The following is an 18144-nucleotide window of genomic DNA, read 5'->3' as shown; positions in this document are numbered from 1 at the left end:
AAAAAAGGGTTTTTAACTTGTCTGTGGCCTGTTACAGGGAATGGAAAGTTCACATTTTAACACACTACACTAATTACTTTGTACATTGCATAAAACACCCAACACTGAGAATTTAGTAAAACTGACCAAGATCTACAATATAATATCATTTCCTATTGTCTATTTAATACAAACATTTGTTTCAGTGACTGGAGTGCTTAGAATGGTCTAAGTAAAACCAAAACATCTGCTAAAAATGTGGTAACAAAATAATAAATAATCAGTCTTATGGAACGAACTTTAAGATGAAGAGAAAACTATCCTTTCATTATTCTGTCTTTGGGGATCCAATTCTGAGTAAAAACTACATACTTTATCCCATTAGATCACATCCTGACCTAACAAAGTGCTAAGCTATATTCTTTAAAACACTGCTGTAATGACTACTTTAAAGAGCAGCCCTGTGGAAAGATGCTGAATATGTAATCATAGTACACTTACAATTTAAGGAGAGAAAAAAAAAGTCCCACACTGGGGAAGAGAAGAAGCCATACTTAAAGAGACTAGAACAAAAATATCAAAGTGCTGTGGCCAAAATTAGTATAAATAGACTTTATTGAAGTCAGTGCCTCTGTACTGAGACAGAAGATTGTGTCTACATAAGCACAAGTTGTAACATTTCACAACTTCTAAAAGGAATGTCAACAATTACAACGATCATGCATACCATGGTCGATAATCACATTTTAGAAGCATTTTCAACCATTTCTAAAGAAATGCTTATAACATTGTTATATATAGAACTACTTTCAATAAACTGCAAAACATTGATCGACTTTTCCAGTATGAGCTACAGTGTCAACACAAAAGGGAGGCATAAATGTTTAATTTATGAAATCAGAATGGAATATTTACTGTAAAGAAAAATTAAAAAGCTTTCAAATAAAGGCCATTATTGAACCAACGTGAAGAGCACAACTTGAACTTTTGAGTTCGTTCATCTTTTAAAGCTGTCCTCTGAATAACTTCAGTTCTAAGCATTGAATTCAGTACTGTGAATATTCCTTGGATTGCAGTTTGGCAATGATGCGGTCCAACTGTCTCTTTGCTTCACACTGTGGGAAATTGCTCATGTCATAATATTGAGGGGCAATTTTCACCAACCTGTCCAGAAGGGGGGGAAAAATTACCAAATTAACAATTAAAGTACTGGAGTTGCTAACGGGATAGGCATTACTCACTAATATACTGATAAAGAAAAGCAAACCTACAAATGCAAATCAATGTTAAAATTACAAATGCCTAATCCTTATAAACACCACTTTTGATATGCATGCTTCTAGTAAGCTGTAAATTTTCTGATGGTGGACTTTCCATAAACTTAAAAAAAAAAGATAAATTCTTATTAAAAATCCTTTCTTTACATTAATACAAAGATATTAACATAAGGTCATTCATTTCTTCACTCTAGAACACTATTTTGACCAACCTCTCTAAGGTTATAGTACTGAAGGTTCTATACAAGAAACATCCTGGTATTCAAATGACTGGATCTTCTCATTTTCAAAGTTCTAATAACCATAAATATAACTCTGTACCCCAAACAATACACTTTACTGAATCTTTTTTAAAATTTGGCCATACAATTTTTTCTCAACAAAGCATTTAAGATAAAATGATAATGTCCTACACAATTTAAGTGTCAAAAGTCATAAATCAGTGTAGGAAAGAAGCCTCAAAGTATATAGCAAGTGACATCAACTAAAATAAGCGCTTCAGTCCCACCATTCTTGGCTGATGTTTCCTATCTTAAGTTATAGAATAGATTCTGGCAAAAAAGGAAAAAAAAAAAAAAAAAAAAAGGACACAAGAGGGAGTGAGGTAGTGAGCTAGTGAAGTGGGTGGGTAATTTTGCTTAAAGTAAGAGTCAGTTCTGATTACATTTTGTGAATCAAATATGCAATGATACAAAAAGAGGTATAGTTTTTAATGCTTGCTTAGCTCCTAAAGCACCAACATATAAATAAATAATAGTTGAGAGCTAATTATAGTGGGACAGATAAAATATAAAGACTGACTGACTTCTGGAACCAGGAGACTTGAGTTAATCACAACAGCAAGAGAATGGCACTAAAGACACTCTTGATATCAGTCAACTGTAACTTTATATTTGGCTCCAAATCCTGCCCATGTCCGTATCAACAATCCCACCGTCCTCTTATCAAAGCAAAGATTTTAAGAGGTAACCATACCATCAGGTCAAAGCCCCATAACTATACACTGGACTATATACCTTAGTGATGAAAACACCAAATTCCCCAGAGTGAAACGAAAAACAAGACTCCTTTCAGATTCCATTCTAAGCAAACGGTAACGAAAACTTTTAGAACGAAAGGCGCTGAGCTTACCATTCGGGCTTGATATCTGTACACGTCCGGATGTAATTCTTTGTTGTAAGAACAAACTCATTATAAAGCACCCATTCAGGCTTGTGGTCAAGAACAGTAGAGGGATGCAACTGAACCACCTGGTTATCTTTCACAGTTAAGTAATGCCCTGTTCGTTCTAAATGTGCCACCTGAAACCAAAACCCAGTAAATTAATACAATACTTCTGATGTGCTAGTTACAAAACAAAAGTGGTGTAAAGCTACCTATATAATTAGGGACAAGCAAGCCTCACCTTTTGCTTTTTATCTGATGGCTATATTTATTTACCACTGCCTAATAAAAGCAGGAATCAGCAAACTACAGCAGGCCAAATCCAACTCACTGCCTATGTTTGTAAGGCCTGTCAGCTAAGAATACTTTATACATCTTTAAATGATTAGGGGAAAAAAATCGAAAGAGAAACATTTGGTGACACTGGAGTGGAAATCACATGAAATTTACATTTCAGTGAAGTTTTATTGGAACACAAGCATTCCCATTTGTCCAAGGCTGCTTTTGTGCTATAAGGGCAGGCAGAGTTGAATAGTTTTAATAGGGACCTAATGGGCCCACAAAGCCTAATATATACTATTTGGCCTTCTTGCCTTAGACTATCTAGAGTTAGGTTCTTAATGCCAGGTGACAACTTTGTGGTAGCTGAACAATTACTAAAAGATTCATTATCTATAATTAAACATATCAATTGGTGGCACTCATCCAAAGCAGATGAAGATAGCCCTTTCCAATTCTAGAACTCTAGTAACATAAAGAATATGTGTGAATAATAGAAATGAATAATACATAATAGAAAATAAACTCAATTTTATTCAATAAATATTTACTAAGCACCTACTAAGTGCCAGGTACTACACTGCATGCCCTATTTCTAATAAATTTTAATCCTAAGAGAGAATTAGAAATCCATAATGCTTGAGTAATAGAGCAAGGCATGAAAATCCTAACTCTAATAAGATCTTATAAGATGCCACAATAAACATTCTGTTGCTTTGATTTCAAATACAGACAATGAGCCAATCTACTTTCACTCTGACTCAGTGCATTTAAGTCCATTCTATTTATTGAGCTCATCTGGCCTTAAGGCAGGCCACATCTTGCTTAAAAGACAGAGCCAAAGGAGACAATGAAAAAAACAAGTGGGATATATAAGAGATAACTAAAACCAATCCCATCTCAAGTAATAAGGGATTGACTTTTCATTGTTTTCACCAGAAAAACTTTGCATTTTTAAAAACATAATTTGTTGTAAGTCCCTTAAAATAAATATTCACTAGATTTACCTGACAAGTTTTATTTCAGCCTCCAATATAAAACACAAAGCTAAATGAAACGTTTTAAATTATTTTTCATCTTTATTACTTAAATCAAAAGACACACCTGGCCTTCCCAGCACCAAGTGTCTTAAAGACTCCATTAATAAAAAAGTAATTCTAAAATTGATTTCTATATAACTGGATCACTAACTACGCCATTTAGTGAATTAATTTAGACACGTAAAAACTCAGTATATCAGTTCATTCAAGAATCTGGACATAAAATTTAAGATCAATATTTATAGGCATTCTTTAACTGAATTTTTGTGTTTACGTGGATTCCAAGGGCTGCTATAGAAAACAAACATTACTATGTAAACATTTAATTATGCACTTCTGTATTATCCACATACCTGCATAAAATACCCAGTAACCAATGCTTTTCTTATATTAATATAATAGTCCCTGCTTGTAAAGTCAGTACTTCGACGAGGCAAATTAAATCTGTCCATAATTCTCGATAGCTGCTGGCGTACATTGTCTGCTGACATCAGGGACCTGTAGTTAATGAAGTTGTCATAACACCACTGAACCGATTCATGATCTACAAAGTTGGAGGGAGGGAAAATAAGAGGGGACATGAATCATCCAAACAGGTATATTATCTAATTAAAAAAGGAAATCACTATAAACAGTAAGCTAAATAATCCAAAAGGGAATAACCCACATCATTTTTATAAATTAATCACAATGTTATCAACTTTCCTAAAAATCTGGAGTAAAGTTCAAAATTAGAAATAGCACTAAGGTTTCTGGCTATTGAATGACAAAACAATGGTTTTTGGATAAACTATTTTAATTGTACTGAGTTATTTACCCATAAACATCCACCTGGTTGTTTTCGATAGTCTGACAGGGGTGGGTTGAGAGAATCTGGAAAAATGCCATGTCTTTCTCATTTTCAAAGAAAAAACAAGCTTAGATTAAGACTGTCAAATATAATTTAAAAGTTATAAAAATGAACTTCAAGTGACTATTGTGTGCTTTTCTTTATTCCTGAGCTAGAGCACCCCAAACTTAGCGTTTAAAAGTTTTACTGTGACCCATGTACCTCTTAGTGGTTTAAAATACAAGTGACATAGTTTACAAGGACGTCTGGAACACTCACTCTTATGTTTAATAAACAAAGCTTATATCAAAGCACTTCAAGTAATTTCACTACATGTATTTTCTTTATTATCAAAGGGATCTTTCTCCATTGATGAATCCTTCCAACTAACCTAGAGATGCTCATATAAGAGCTCAAACTGGAGCATCATGTAAAATATTACACAGTGCCATCTTTATGTCTCAAAGACAGTCACAATGGAAAACTGCATTATTTACTTCAGAGGCCCTTCGATAAATAAATCTAAGAGGGTTATTGTGAAATGCGGGGGGGGGGGGGGTTCCCTTAAAAAATTACAACTATGATGATCCTTTTCCAGCTGTGTGATATACAGTAATCTTTGGCATATTCCTTTCTCCTTGGTTCTAGGATTCTACTAATTATAATATACGTATTCTTAATAGTTTGTCAGAGGAACAACAGGTATATTAATAAATGTTTATCCATTACAAAATGCAGCCACATTTCAGAAACAGGGTAGGTGGATAGGTGGGGTAGTAAGTGACCTTTAAATTGAAGAACTGACATGTTAAAATGTCCATCAATTAACCCATCTGGAATGAGAAATAAAAGGTATCCAACTGAACATACTGACATTTAAAGCAAAGCACTGAGTATCTTCAGAGATGAAACAAAGAAAGTATGTGCTTAATGAAAGGTAACGTCGAAACAGACAATAAAAAGGGGGACTTCTTAAAAGGGTTGTTCATTTGCACACTCTGATCTGGAGTGTAGTGTTTCTGACATGCTAAACTTTTCACAGAATTCATACACTAAAGAGTAACAGAACAGGAATTTTAAGTTGTCAAGATAAACAAATAGTATCTGATGGTTTTACTATGTTTCTAAATTTTTGAGAAACAGTTTGATAAATGGGAGGAATAAAATCCAAACATGGGAACATTTTATTAAAATAATTCTAGCTATATAGTTCTCACAGTGAAACTACTCTTAAGATCTAAAGCCAAACCATTAGCACAGACACACACAAACACACAGAGAAATTAAGGCACTGCAAAATAACTTAAATCTAGTTCTGTTTCCCAAGTGTTAAAACAAATAGTATAAAGACTAATTTATCTTTACTATGTAATCACTGTCTTTAATGAAATAGATCCTCTTGACTAATATCTGAAATATTTGCTAATATTTGCTAGTTTGCAAATACACAATGTTTCAAATACAACACAGCGTCACTTAAAAATTAGTTAAAACACCCCAAATTCAATAAATGGATATGAAATGTCCAAATATTATGTGGAGATCAAAGTTTGATGTTATTTTTAGAATAGCTCTCCTTATTTGAAAAGGTGGCAGTGATTAAAGGCTAAATGTCCAGTCATTCTGTTTCCTTTGACCTTATTAAGAAAAGCGTATCGAGGAAAAGGTCTAAAACTAACCAACAGCTTACCATCCCTGTGGCAGTGAGAAGCATTTAGTAGAAGAGGATCATCTATCTATCTAGTGAGTAGATGTTCCCATTCTACTTCATGACACTCCCTCTGCTTAGAATGCATAGGATAAAGCTTTTATAGGTACCTACTGTTCAATATTTTCCTAGAAAGCTCCCAACTACCAAATATGTGTATAAAGCACAAGCATTCTTTAGCAATTTTATCATTTAAATCTTAAAACTCCAACATAAGATACTGTAATGTTACATTTATATGTAAAAATGAAAACACACAGTTCCACTATAAATCTTAAATTTCATTTTCAAAGCAAATTATGAAATCCAAATACAATGCTGTGCTAGTTACCATCAAAAGCTTAAATGACAAAATAACACAACCTAATTTTAAAAGAATTAAAATGTCCTGTGAGAGAAATAGGGTTAAAAAACCATGCTGCTCTTTCAGAAATCTTTTCATTTCCACTTAAAACAGTACCTTAGTAACGTCAAAGGATTCTGAGAACCAAGATGAATGTGAATCTGCTCCTTCTCAAGGCAGTTATCACAATCTGTTAATAAGTTATGTCTGGTGGTCACATAGTTATCAACCAGCATGTGATACAGTTCGCACCACAACAGGAATATAGTGTATTTCTTGAATTGACCTATCCCATCGGGAATAAAGTCTTTAACATTATGTATTACCAATACTTTGGACACAAGAAGGATAAAATAAATTTTCTGAAGTAAACTATGTATTGGCCTTCATCTGTTTCTCAATTACTTTTCATTTACCTCCCTTATCTGCCCCAAATTTATTAGATCTAGGAAGAGAAGGACTCTACCTTTTCCTTATCTGGTATTCATCAATTCTATCAACTCATATCAGAGTTCGTGTGTAAGACACAGATGTGCAATTTGGCTGCTAAGGTCCTTGTTCCTCATACTGGCCCTCTAGCACTTCTGGACCCTGAATGAATAAATTCACCCCTATCCCCAGAGAGATGTGCCAAAGTCAACAGACTATTTTAAGAGTGTAAATAGGATTTTTTGAGAAATAAAAATGAGATTCAAATAAAACAAGGAGTGCAAAATTTGAATGTCTATATAATAAATTAGGAAACTAAATTCTTTCAGCAGAAACCACAAACTTTCAGAGTGATTGAAGACACCACATTCCTGGAAAAGGGTGATGTAGGGCTATCAGTCTCTGATAACGTTATCACCCAACAGGTTAACCTACTGATATGTAGAAATCAAATACTTTCAGAATCTATTGCAATTATTTCCACATTTTTTTTCCCTTTACATTTTCCTCTCATTTAATTTTTATAAATAGTGCATTCCAACAAAAGCATCTGGCAATAACTGTATTATCACCACTATGTTTCCTTGTTTTCAAATAACTGGAAAATGTTTTTCATGTTGCTAAATATTCTCTGAAAACATAATATAAAGCTAGAACAATATTTCACCATGTTGCTATAGCATAAATCACTGAACCATCTTTCTACTGGTGGGCATTTAGGTAGTTTCCATTTTCCTTTACTATGACAGAGAACTGTGGGATAAAAACCTTGAAACATATCTCTGTCCACAGAATACTAAAAGAAAATCTCACAGATTATCTCTGGGTCAAAGGGTTTGAGTTTGTTAAGGTTCTTGGTAACATAAAATCTACTGCTTTTCATAAAGATAACATAAATTTACATTCCCAGCTCTGGTGTAAGACTGCTCCACTAAACCCACTCCTACACAGCTAAAGACTATTTTTCTTTAACCTCTGCCAATTTTATAGGTGAGAAAATGGCACCTCTCAATAACAATGCATTTATTGAACTACAAGTAGAGTTGAATTTCCCCCTCATGTTTATGGACCACGTATAGCCTGAGAATGGTCATTCACATTTATAGCCTGTATTTCTATTTTAGTTTACTCTTTCGTAAGAGCTATTTATTAGTAAAAATATTAGACAGTAATAATTCTATAATACAAAACCATTTACAAAAAATGCAAAATTAAAACAAAAGTATATCAAAATCTGTACGTTCATGGTAAATTTTATACAAGTATTTTATCTTTATTTCTCTGTATTTTCCAGCTTTCCAGTGCTTTTTCCCTGATTATAAAAGTAAACAACTCTGGAAAAGATGGGCAATTTCTATTTTAAATGCTAGTCATGAGTTTTTTTCTAAAGGATCTCTGGGTTTCTAATGTAAAGTTGTCACAGATAATAAATGAAAGTGAGATGAAGAAACATCTTATATGCTGCAAGTGACATTTAGACAAAAGAATGCCTTCAATCTAATTTATACTTACTTTGTTTAAAAGCGTGGTAGACATTCAGCAGTGTCAGATGATCTCCATCTATGTGGGCAAATCTCATCTTGGCCTCATCTGCGGCTTTCTTGGCCTCCGTGGGGCGAACAAAACACTGTGGGACTAAACAAGGTTGGTATGGGCCCAACACAAACGCCCATATCGATGAGTCACGCATTCACAGATAGAGGAACAAGGCCTAGCTAGGTCAGTTCACAGAGCATAGGGCAGGGCAGGATGGCCTCCAACTGCATCTTGGACTGTTTACTACCTTGATTTGGTACATCAACACCTAACCACATCTGTAAGACAAGAGGGTTTCAAAGCTACAGAGTACCTGATTATTTTTAACTAGATCTAAAAGTAGGCATCGAAACAGCTATTCTGAAGGCCATCAAGATACTAGAAAGCTCAACTTATTTCAAAAACCAGTGCCGATAGCTCTACCAATAGCCAGAATTATGGTGTTAATAGCCTTTTAGCTAAATATAATTTTTTAAAAGGCCATCCATTGAATCTGCTGAATGGTTATGAAAGTGATAAAGCTATACTTGCCCACTGCAGGGCTAAAAACAACTTTCCAACCAGTGTACTGCCACATTTCTATTGTAATTCTTCCCTAGTGCTGTGGCTATTACCAACTGGTGGGTATCACTATTAGCACTGGTGAGCAGAAGCATATGTAAACATAAAAAATATCATGAAATCTTGGGTTTTGATGATAGCAGTAGTGGTGGAAGGTTAAACCGCCTCTGAATTAAGAAAATTCAAAAAGGCTGGGAATATGCGGCCTAGTTTTCCAGTATTTTAAGAAAAAGATTAGAAAATAAAGTCCCAAGTTTTTTTTAAACTGTATTTGAAGACTTCAATATAAAAGCAGAATCCAATATTTTAAAAGTTGACAATTAGCCTGAAACGGTCATTATTTCAAGGGTCATCAAAATATATAACTACAGTATTTGTTTAGAGCCTCAATATTAATTCACATAAAACTTTAAGTTGTTACATACAAAGCGTGCACTATATTTTTTGAAATACAACTTTCCTTAATTCACTTTAGCAATTCCATAGTCATAAAAGCATTATGAAAATAAAAAGACTTAACAACTTGGGACTTTGTGAACACATTTTTAAAGCTCTTAAAACTTTGTCAATAAAAAAAATTATAAATTATCAGTTCAGATAGAAGATAATGGGAATAATCGACAGTGAGATCAAACACAGTATCAATTACTCTTTGCCATACAGTTTCCCCTTTAAAATGATTCCAAAGAAGCCAAATAGAGACAATGACACATGATCACAGTAAATACTAAGTCTTGCTTAATGTAACTGAAGCAAGGTAATAAATAAAAGTACAGAAACCTCTCATAGCTCTGAAAGTTAATGTGAACTAGCTACCAGAGTTAAATATTGGGTATAAGAAGCACTCCATAAGGCCCCTGATTTGTACTATTTATATCAGGACCCGAAAACTTCAGAAACTCTTTAAATGGAAAACAAAGCATTACAAGCTCAGCAAACTGTTTCAGTTCCATGACTTCTTCCTCACGCTTTAACATTTTCCCCCACAAATGCCATGCTTAATAATCGCTGCACATAAATGTTCACTCTCTTGATGTGCTAAAGATGACCAGTAAACCCTACGTTTTGTAGAACTATTACAAATAAGAGATGTAGTTGGAAGATCTCAACTGCATCATAATGACCAATTTTTTTAAAGGGCTAATTTTCTAAACTCAAACAATGGTAATTGTATAGTATGCCTGATAAGAGAACCTAGAAAAATAAAAACTGGGCAGATAACAAATACACAGTCTGTTAAACTCTTGCCCCACACTTTCTCTAAAAACTAAAATGTTGGGTTAACTACAACTGGGAGAATCTAGCAAAAACAACATATAAGAAAAGGCAGACAACAACCTACCACCACCTCCGCAAGAGACTACAATTTCATTAAAATGATTCGATACTGCCCTGCCCATCTGCTCTGAGTCTGATCAATCATAACTCTGCAAAAAAAACATTTTAGCTAGTTCTTAAATTAAAAATTCACACCATTAAAATATACATCTAAACTAAGCCAAAATTTTTATATTTAGAAATTTAAAAAATTTCCTCCTTTAACTACATGTAAGATTTTGAATTATTTGAGGCATTTAATGATAAATAATACCAATAAACCACTCTATGACTGGAAGTCAACTTTCCCCAGTACTGAAACTAGTATTATAGAGTACTTTGATAGTAAAAACTTAATACGTTTTCTATTTGTCGCTGCAAGAACCAGTGTATATTTGTATGTTAACAATATTTCTCTTTTTTCGGAAAATCTAATTTCCAAGTTACTATTTATTTGTGAATTAAGTGTTACTGCTACTAAAAAAAATAGTATTTGTTCAGCTTAACGTTCCAATTTTTAAAATAAGCAATTTTATCTATTAGACATATTTATTTTATCAAGTGTTTTCCTGCCATTGTAAAAGAATTACCATCAGGTTAGATTTTAAACCTAGAATTATATATTACTACTTCTATTTATTTGATGCTAAGTTTGAAGTAAATGTTTGATTGCCACTGCAGTACGATTTATACATGTAGAAAAAGCTCACTCTTTAAATGACAGTTTGCTTTGTCTCAGGCTCACTTAACAGTGCCAGCTACTAGAATAAAGTTCTTCTGGTACTTTCAGCAATAAACTGCAAAACTGATGGACCTACCAAAGAACTCAGTTATAATGTCTTCAGACTTATTCTTCTCTTATTGAGATTTTTATTTGTACTCAAGAGAGCCCATGTTTTTACTATACTGTGTGCACAATGACTTAATTTACTTTTGTAAATACTATGTCATTATGAAGCTACTTTACAAGATATTTAGGAAACAAAATGAGTCCCTTAAAACCACCTATAAAATCTACTATCATACTAAATATTAAAAAACAAAACCAAAAGTGAAGTCCACCCAAACTTTGAAGAGCTGGGTTTTTTTTAGTTCCTTTCCCTCTATTACCTGACAACATAGCAGTAATAGATAGGACCTCATTAGAACAGTTGTAGTCACAACTTGCAATAACCATTTTAGCGAGCTGTGGATCTAGAGGAAACTCGGCCATCATGGATCCCAATTCAGTCAGATCTCCATCATCGTTTAAAGCAGCCAGATAATTCAAAAGTTCTAGGGCTCTCATCAGAGTTTCAGGAGCTAGGGGGAAAAGGCAATATAACAGACAAGCTGCCTTAATAAACAAAAACATGACAAAGTACAAAATATTATAAGCATTCTCATTTTTCATTCTACAGTGGAGCAAACTCGAAACTCAAACTGTCATCAAATTCAATTACAGAGATCTAGCAAACTATGAATCATATAAAATTGCAAAACTTCCCTGTATAGTAGTAAAACTGTCATCTTCCTAAGTACGTTAAATAACTGTTAACTCAACAATGTGTTTATCAAACTATTTTTCTTCCAAAAAAAAAATCGGGGAATTTTTCACATTTTCATGCCCTGTCAATAACTCCCAGAATAATTTCGTTATTCTGAAGGGAAAAAAAAAGAATTTGCTCTTTTGTCACTCTTTTAGTTTTAATGCTAACACACAAAATTTATCTTGATGCATTGTAAGAAACAGGTAAAATGTATTTAATATATATACTGAATAGGATGAAGAGAAAGAGTCAATTTTGGTTAAAAGGTTTGATAAAATATGCTTTGAGAATTCATACCTGGTGGATCCATAAAATCAAAATGCACCAAATCATCAATACCAAGTTTCTTCAACTGTAACACAACTGATCCTAAATTAGAACGCAAAATCTCAGGATAGGTGTTATCCTAGAAAAATACAAAAACATTTGTTCTGTTAAATATTCCTTAATCCTCTTGCTCCAAAAAGCAAAACATATCTGTTCTCTGCCCCCCTTAGCTATTAACTTTTGGCATTTCTTCTAAACCACTGACTAAAGAGAGGAGAAAAATACTTGTGGACTAAAAAGACTAAAAGGGAATCAGACACTTTCTGTGAACTATCTTTATAGGGTTCGAAGTGTTACTGCTGCTGCCCACCTCGACTGAGAACTGTAACAAAGATTTGTATTGGTAGACTACACCATAAATCTCAGAAAAACTAAAGAGATTATAGTGCCAAAAGGCAAGATAAAGTAAATGAAGTAATTTTCTCCTGGTAACAAATTCAACTTAACCTTCCAAACACACTAGGAAGGACACAGTAAAACCCTTACCTGCATTTCTGTTTTGTAGGCTTTCTCTGTATAAAGTCTGAAGCACTTCCCAGGTCTGGTTCGTCCAGCTCGACCAGCCCTTTGCTGAGCTGAAGCTTTACTAATGGCTGTCACTAAAAGGGACTCGACTCTGATTCGAGGATTATATACCTATTGGAATGGAAATAACATTAAGAATGATTCTTCCTTCAGTTAAACACAAAACTGTGATCTAACAGAAGTATCCAAAGCCCACAGCTAACCCCAAAATAAACAAAGTAGTACTGATGACCACTATATACCATGCTGGGACAGAAACAAAATTCATCATCTTTACTCCTTAACTTTCTTTCAGGTATTCTGACTCCAGCATTCTGAGAGACCCAAGCTAACGTGAAAAGTCTCTTATCTAACACACAGATAGCTTATATCATCTTTATTCTTCCTAATTTAAAATAATTTCAGCCTTACCTTACTCTTATATAGTGGATTGTGCTGAAGGTTTTTGCCTGAAAATAACCTGTCAATTGGACATTAAGAAAACTATTTTGAACTTAGTCCAGAAGAAGTCAGTTATATGCTGCCAGTTTAAAGGACAGTTTTCCATCAAAAACATGAATACTATGTACAATGAATTCTCCCAATTATATTTATAAAATGTAATCAAATGCAATCAAAGATCTTTAAATTATAAAACATAGTTTTATTTATTTACTGAGTAGTCACTTCATTTGGTAAAAGTGCTTGGTATTCAGTACTGTTAAACTAGAGGTTAACATAGTACTTTTTTTCCAAGTACTGTGCCTGGCACATAGAAACTCTAATTTAGTTGGGGAGTGACTGATATGCAGGTTATGATAATCAATCCTGTATTTATTACTATCACCATACTCCTTACATGAACATACACTCACATACAAAACACTCACCATCACTACAAAGAAACAAAGAAACCAATGCAACCGAAAAGCCGCCTAGGGTTAAACATTAAACATGGGCTTAGTATGTGAAAGCCAGCTAGAACACAAAGGGTTCATATCTCAGAAGTCTGAAAATGAAACACAAACTGGAAAATAATTCTAAAAAGTAAATTTCAGCCATTAAATGAGTAAGCAATAAGTACTGTTAAACTAATAATAATTTATAAAGTACTAAAGTAGTACAAAATACATACCTTTTGTTTCGCAAACCCAGGATCAATTACAAATACCACACCATCTATTGTCAAAGATGTCTCTGCAATGTTAGTTGACACAACTACCTGTTAAGAAATAAACAGTATTTAACTTATACTACCAGCCAAGTACAACTCAAATAGTAAGATTAGCATTAACTTTCACTAAACAATCAGTTACAACCCACTAAATAAACCAGAAATAAGGTTTGATCTTTAATGACCAATGCTATATAAAGACGAATTAATATTTAAGAATTCAAAGTTTCATTTAGCTCATCATAGTACCTTCCTTTTTCAACAAAAAATCTTCAGGTTTATTACTCAATCACATCATGTTTTGATTATTCAAATAGCAGAAGAGCATCAAAAGAAAATTATCAATAAAGCAATATAAGCTTACCTCACAGAATGTCTCCCTGAGAGAACACTCCTTGGTTAATATCCAAACTCCACACAACATGTAACATCTTTCAGTATTTTCAGGCAACATTAACAAAGGAAAACTTTATATCACCAAAACTCAACTCAGTATTTTAAACAAAATGGCACATAGGGCTGAAAATCTCAAGTTAGAATCCAAGAATTTGCAGATCATCAGAACAGAATGTAGATGTTTTGGAAAGTGTATAGTCTCAAAGGGGGTGTCACTGCATATAAGGAAACTGTTAATCATTTGAACTTTTTATTGACAGGGAATGTTTAAAGCACTTACATACTAACATGATAGCTTGTTTTTTCATGTGGGTGTTTTACTGTATTTTAAACAGGTTTTAGAAGATTAGGGGCTTGAGAATGACATGTTACATAATTTTTCTTTTTAAACAATGGGAAAATGGGATCCTCATTATTATTTTCCCCAAAACATCTGATTTTGGGAACAGATTGCTGCCATTAAATAGGAGATACTTGTATATGCAAGCAGTTGACACAGAAGATAAATCAGAGTCTGTTCTTAAAGCTTTTAGTTTGTAATGAAACAGAGGTGGAGAGGAAGTGTAATGACATCAAAAATGCGCTGTAAGATTTTTAAAGTGTTTATTTCCAAAGTGAAGACAAGGAAAACTTACTGAGAAAATGGCATTTAGGAGAGTTGTTGAAGGTAAGGTGGGATCTACCCACAAGAGGGAAGGGAAGAGCACTAGAAATAGAAGGTTCGGCTTAAACGAGAGAGCATATGGACAAGAATGCCCATAGGCACATGTAAGAAAGGACTCACACTGCCAGGAAATCTTGGAGGTTTAAAAGATTACTAGAATGCTGCGGAGCAACTAAGCCTGTGTGCCACAGCTACTGAGCCTGTGCTCTAGAGCCTGCGAGCCAAAACTACTGAAGCCCATGCGCCTAGAGCTCGTGCTCTTCAACAAGAGAAGCCACCGCAATGAGAAGTCCGAGCACCATAACGAAGAGTAGCCCCCACTCACCGCAACCAGAGAAAAGCCCGCACACAGCAACGAAGACCCAACACAGCCAAAAATAAATAAATAAAATAAATAAATTTATACATACTAAAAAAAGATTGCTAGAGCATCACTAACAGGACAATATTTTAGAATCATTTGCATGTCTAAGACCAAAACGCTCCCTTTGTGCATTGGTCAGTTGAAAAGACTGCTAACTAGCAAATGGACAATAAACCATCAGTGGTTTGATGCTAATGAAATATATTTTCCAGAACATTTCGAAGACACGCACACTCAATAATCAGAGCTGAAGCAAGCATAAACAAGGTTAACAGGTGAACTTGAATAAATATAACCAGAGTTTAATATTCTTCTACAAAGTCAGTGTGCTGTAGTGGAAGGAGCAGGGGTAGGTGGCAAAGCCAGGAATCAAACCTGAATAGTTAAGTAAGACTGGAGAGGTTTTAACACCCCCAAGCTTTAATTTCCCTTTATAACTCTTGTATACTAGTCTAGCTGAGACAGAGTTTTAAGATATAAACTTAGATAATGAATGTGGAAAGCCCTTATAAACTATACAGAATCACAAACTACATGCCTGTGATTACATAAGAGGTCTTGTGGTTTTCTGTTATTCTAGGGTGAGAATGGTTGCCATTATGGATAGATGCTGTACTTCCAGATAGATGTTTAAAACATATTTTGGGGAAAAAATACATTTCACATATTTCTAATAGAACAAAATATACTCAATGTAATAAAAATGTATTGATGTGATCAACCCTTTGAGTTATTTAAAAACAAGTTTTGTCCACCAAATAATTTCACTTGGTGTTCATGTGTTTTCTCTGGGTGTGTGTGTGACAAATCATACAACGCCTTATAAGGTGGTGTGGATGTGTGATTTCACAAGTGTTTAAGAATCAGGTGATTACACCAACTTTGGCAAGCTCCATGTCATTACTGATGATAAAGTCAACTGCCATCCAAAAGTCACACTCTGAAATACAGGCATAAAAAGACCTAGAGAAGCATGGTCTTTAGACTTTTTCCAAAGATTAAAAAAGTAAATGGGTTAAAAAGCTTTAAGGTGATAAAAAACTTTTTTTGAGTAGGACCTACCTACCCTATGAGAGGTGGGTTTTGGGACAAAAAAGGGGAACACTCATAACAAATTGTACAACTCTGAGGGAGGTATTTCTACTGACTCTACCACTAGAGCTGGATAAACAATACTAACTAAGGCTAAATAAAACATACACACCCACAGATCACAAAAGAACAGAGAAATAAATGAGATGATAAAAGTTATCTAGCTGTCTTGGAACCTTAGCAGTGGGGTGAGTGAGGCAAGCCCTAAGTATATTCTAGATGTGTTAAGTGGCACATGATCTAATTAGGAAGTGGTCATAACACAGTGATACTGAATTTGTCAAGGGACTTACATATTACCGACAGGAATATATATGTTATAAGCTTTCTAGACTGTAGCTTGGCAATAAGTGTTCAAAGAGTCTTAAAGAGTGTTCAAACCTCACTTGCAAAGGAATTATTTCAGGTAAATAACCCTATATATAGAATAAACACTATGATAAAAAGTCCGGTGATGCCAATTCTAATCTTTTTATATTATATGTGTTAAGAATAAACTCTCAGCTAGATTTATCCCTTTCCTCCTCAATAATCTGCCTTCTAATGGAATCCACGTTGTTTTATTTCAATATTTCCATTTCAAAGTACTTGAGTTGCTCTACTTGAATTCTATTTGGACACAGTAATGCATTTAGGTTAAACAAATTTGGATTTTTAGTCCCTAGGGAACTCGGTGGGGTCTCCAATTCAGTGAGGACATTAGCTGGTTTGTAAATGTCCCAGCAGCACCACACTAAGTTATCTTCAGATAGCGGATTATTAAGCCTCTCTTTAAAACTATAGAGCCATCTCCACAAGGGCCATTTCTCTTTTTTATTGAGCAATGTATGCTCTGAGCCATGTTAATTAGTAAATTCTAAGATAAGCTACAGAAAAATCAGCTATTTTTATGGACAAAATTAATGAAAACTAAATAAAAACAAAAATAGTTGCTGGATTTTAATAACACCAAATCTATATAAAACAGCAGCTATAAGTCAGTCAAAAAATGCATACAAGTGACTTACTGATGAGTAAATTTTCATGCATGTACAAAACTACTGTAGCTTTAACTTAAAGTCAAATATTTGAACAAATGTCAAGCATGATCAAAACAGGTAAAAGCCTCCACCCTCACATAAATTTATGAATTGCAGTCTCAACCTTTCTTTAAAAAAAATATATTTATTTTTGGCTGTGTTGGGTCTTCGTTGCCGCGCACGGGCTTTCTCTAGTTGCGGCAAGTGGGGGCTACTCTCGTTGTGGTGCGCAGGCTTCTCATTGTGGTGGCTTCTCTTGTTGCGGAGCATGGGCTCTAGGCACGCGGGCTTCAGTAGTTGTGGCTCTCGGGCTCTAGAGCGCAGGCTCAGTAGTTGTGGCGCACGGGCTTAGTTGCTCCGCGGCACGTGGGATCTTCCCGGAACAGGGCTCAAACCTGTGTCCCCTACATTGGCAGGAGGATTCTTAACCACTGTGCCACCAGGGAAGCCGTCAACCTTTCCTGATTAAAAACTTGAAAGTTTACCATTGGTGCTATGTTACAAGTCCACATAAAAAGAACTCAGTAACTATTTGTAAAAGGAATACTAGTTAAGTACCCAGTGCCCATAAAAGATTACGTTTAACATAGCCTACATTTTAAAACTTTAGTAC

At 34.4% G+C, this 18144-nt stretch overlaps 1 protein-coding gene across 1 annotated transcript in view; it reads right to left on the bottom strand.

The window, feature by feature from the left end:
• Window positions 1–562: 562 nt before the first annotated feature.
• Window positions 563–18144, bottom strand: part of DHX15 (DEAH-box helicase 15) — a 51193-nt gene continuing 33611 nt past the window's right edge. Inside the window, exons 7-14 of the mRNA XM_059923252.1 lie at window positions 13958–14044; window positions 12805–12954; window positions 12289–12397; window positions 11573–11764; window positions 8561–8683; window positions 4093–4283; window positions 2388–2557; window positions 563–1143 (exon numbers count right to left, since the gene is read on the bottom strand). Coding sequence (XP_059779235.1) covers window positions 1026–1143; window positions 2388–2557; window positions 4093–4283; window positions 8561–8683; window positions 11573–11764; window positions 12289–12397; window positions 12805–12954; window positions 13958–14044 — 1140 coding nt within the window. The 3' untranslated portion in view covers window positions 563–1025. The remainder of the gene's footprint in view (window positions 1144–2387; window positions 2558–4092; window positions 4284–8560; window positions 8684–11572; window positions 11765–12288; window positions 12398–12804; window positions 12955–13957; window positions 14045–18144) is intronic.

This window comes from Balaenoptera ricei, chromosome 5, assembly GCF_028023285.1.
Source record: "Balaenoptera ricei isolate mBalRic1 chromosome 5, mBalRic1.hap2, whole genome shotgun sequence".
Classification (NCBI taxonomy): Eukaryota; Metazoa; Chordata; class Mammalia; order Artiodactyla; family Balaenopteridae; genus Balaenoptera; species Balaenoptera ricei.
The sequence above is the reverse complement of the archived record's forward strand: the minus strand, read 5'-3'. Positions and strand labels throughout refer to the sequence as shown.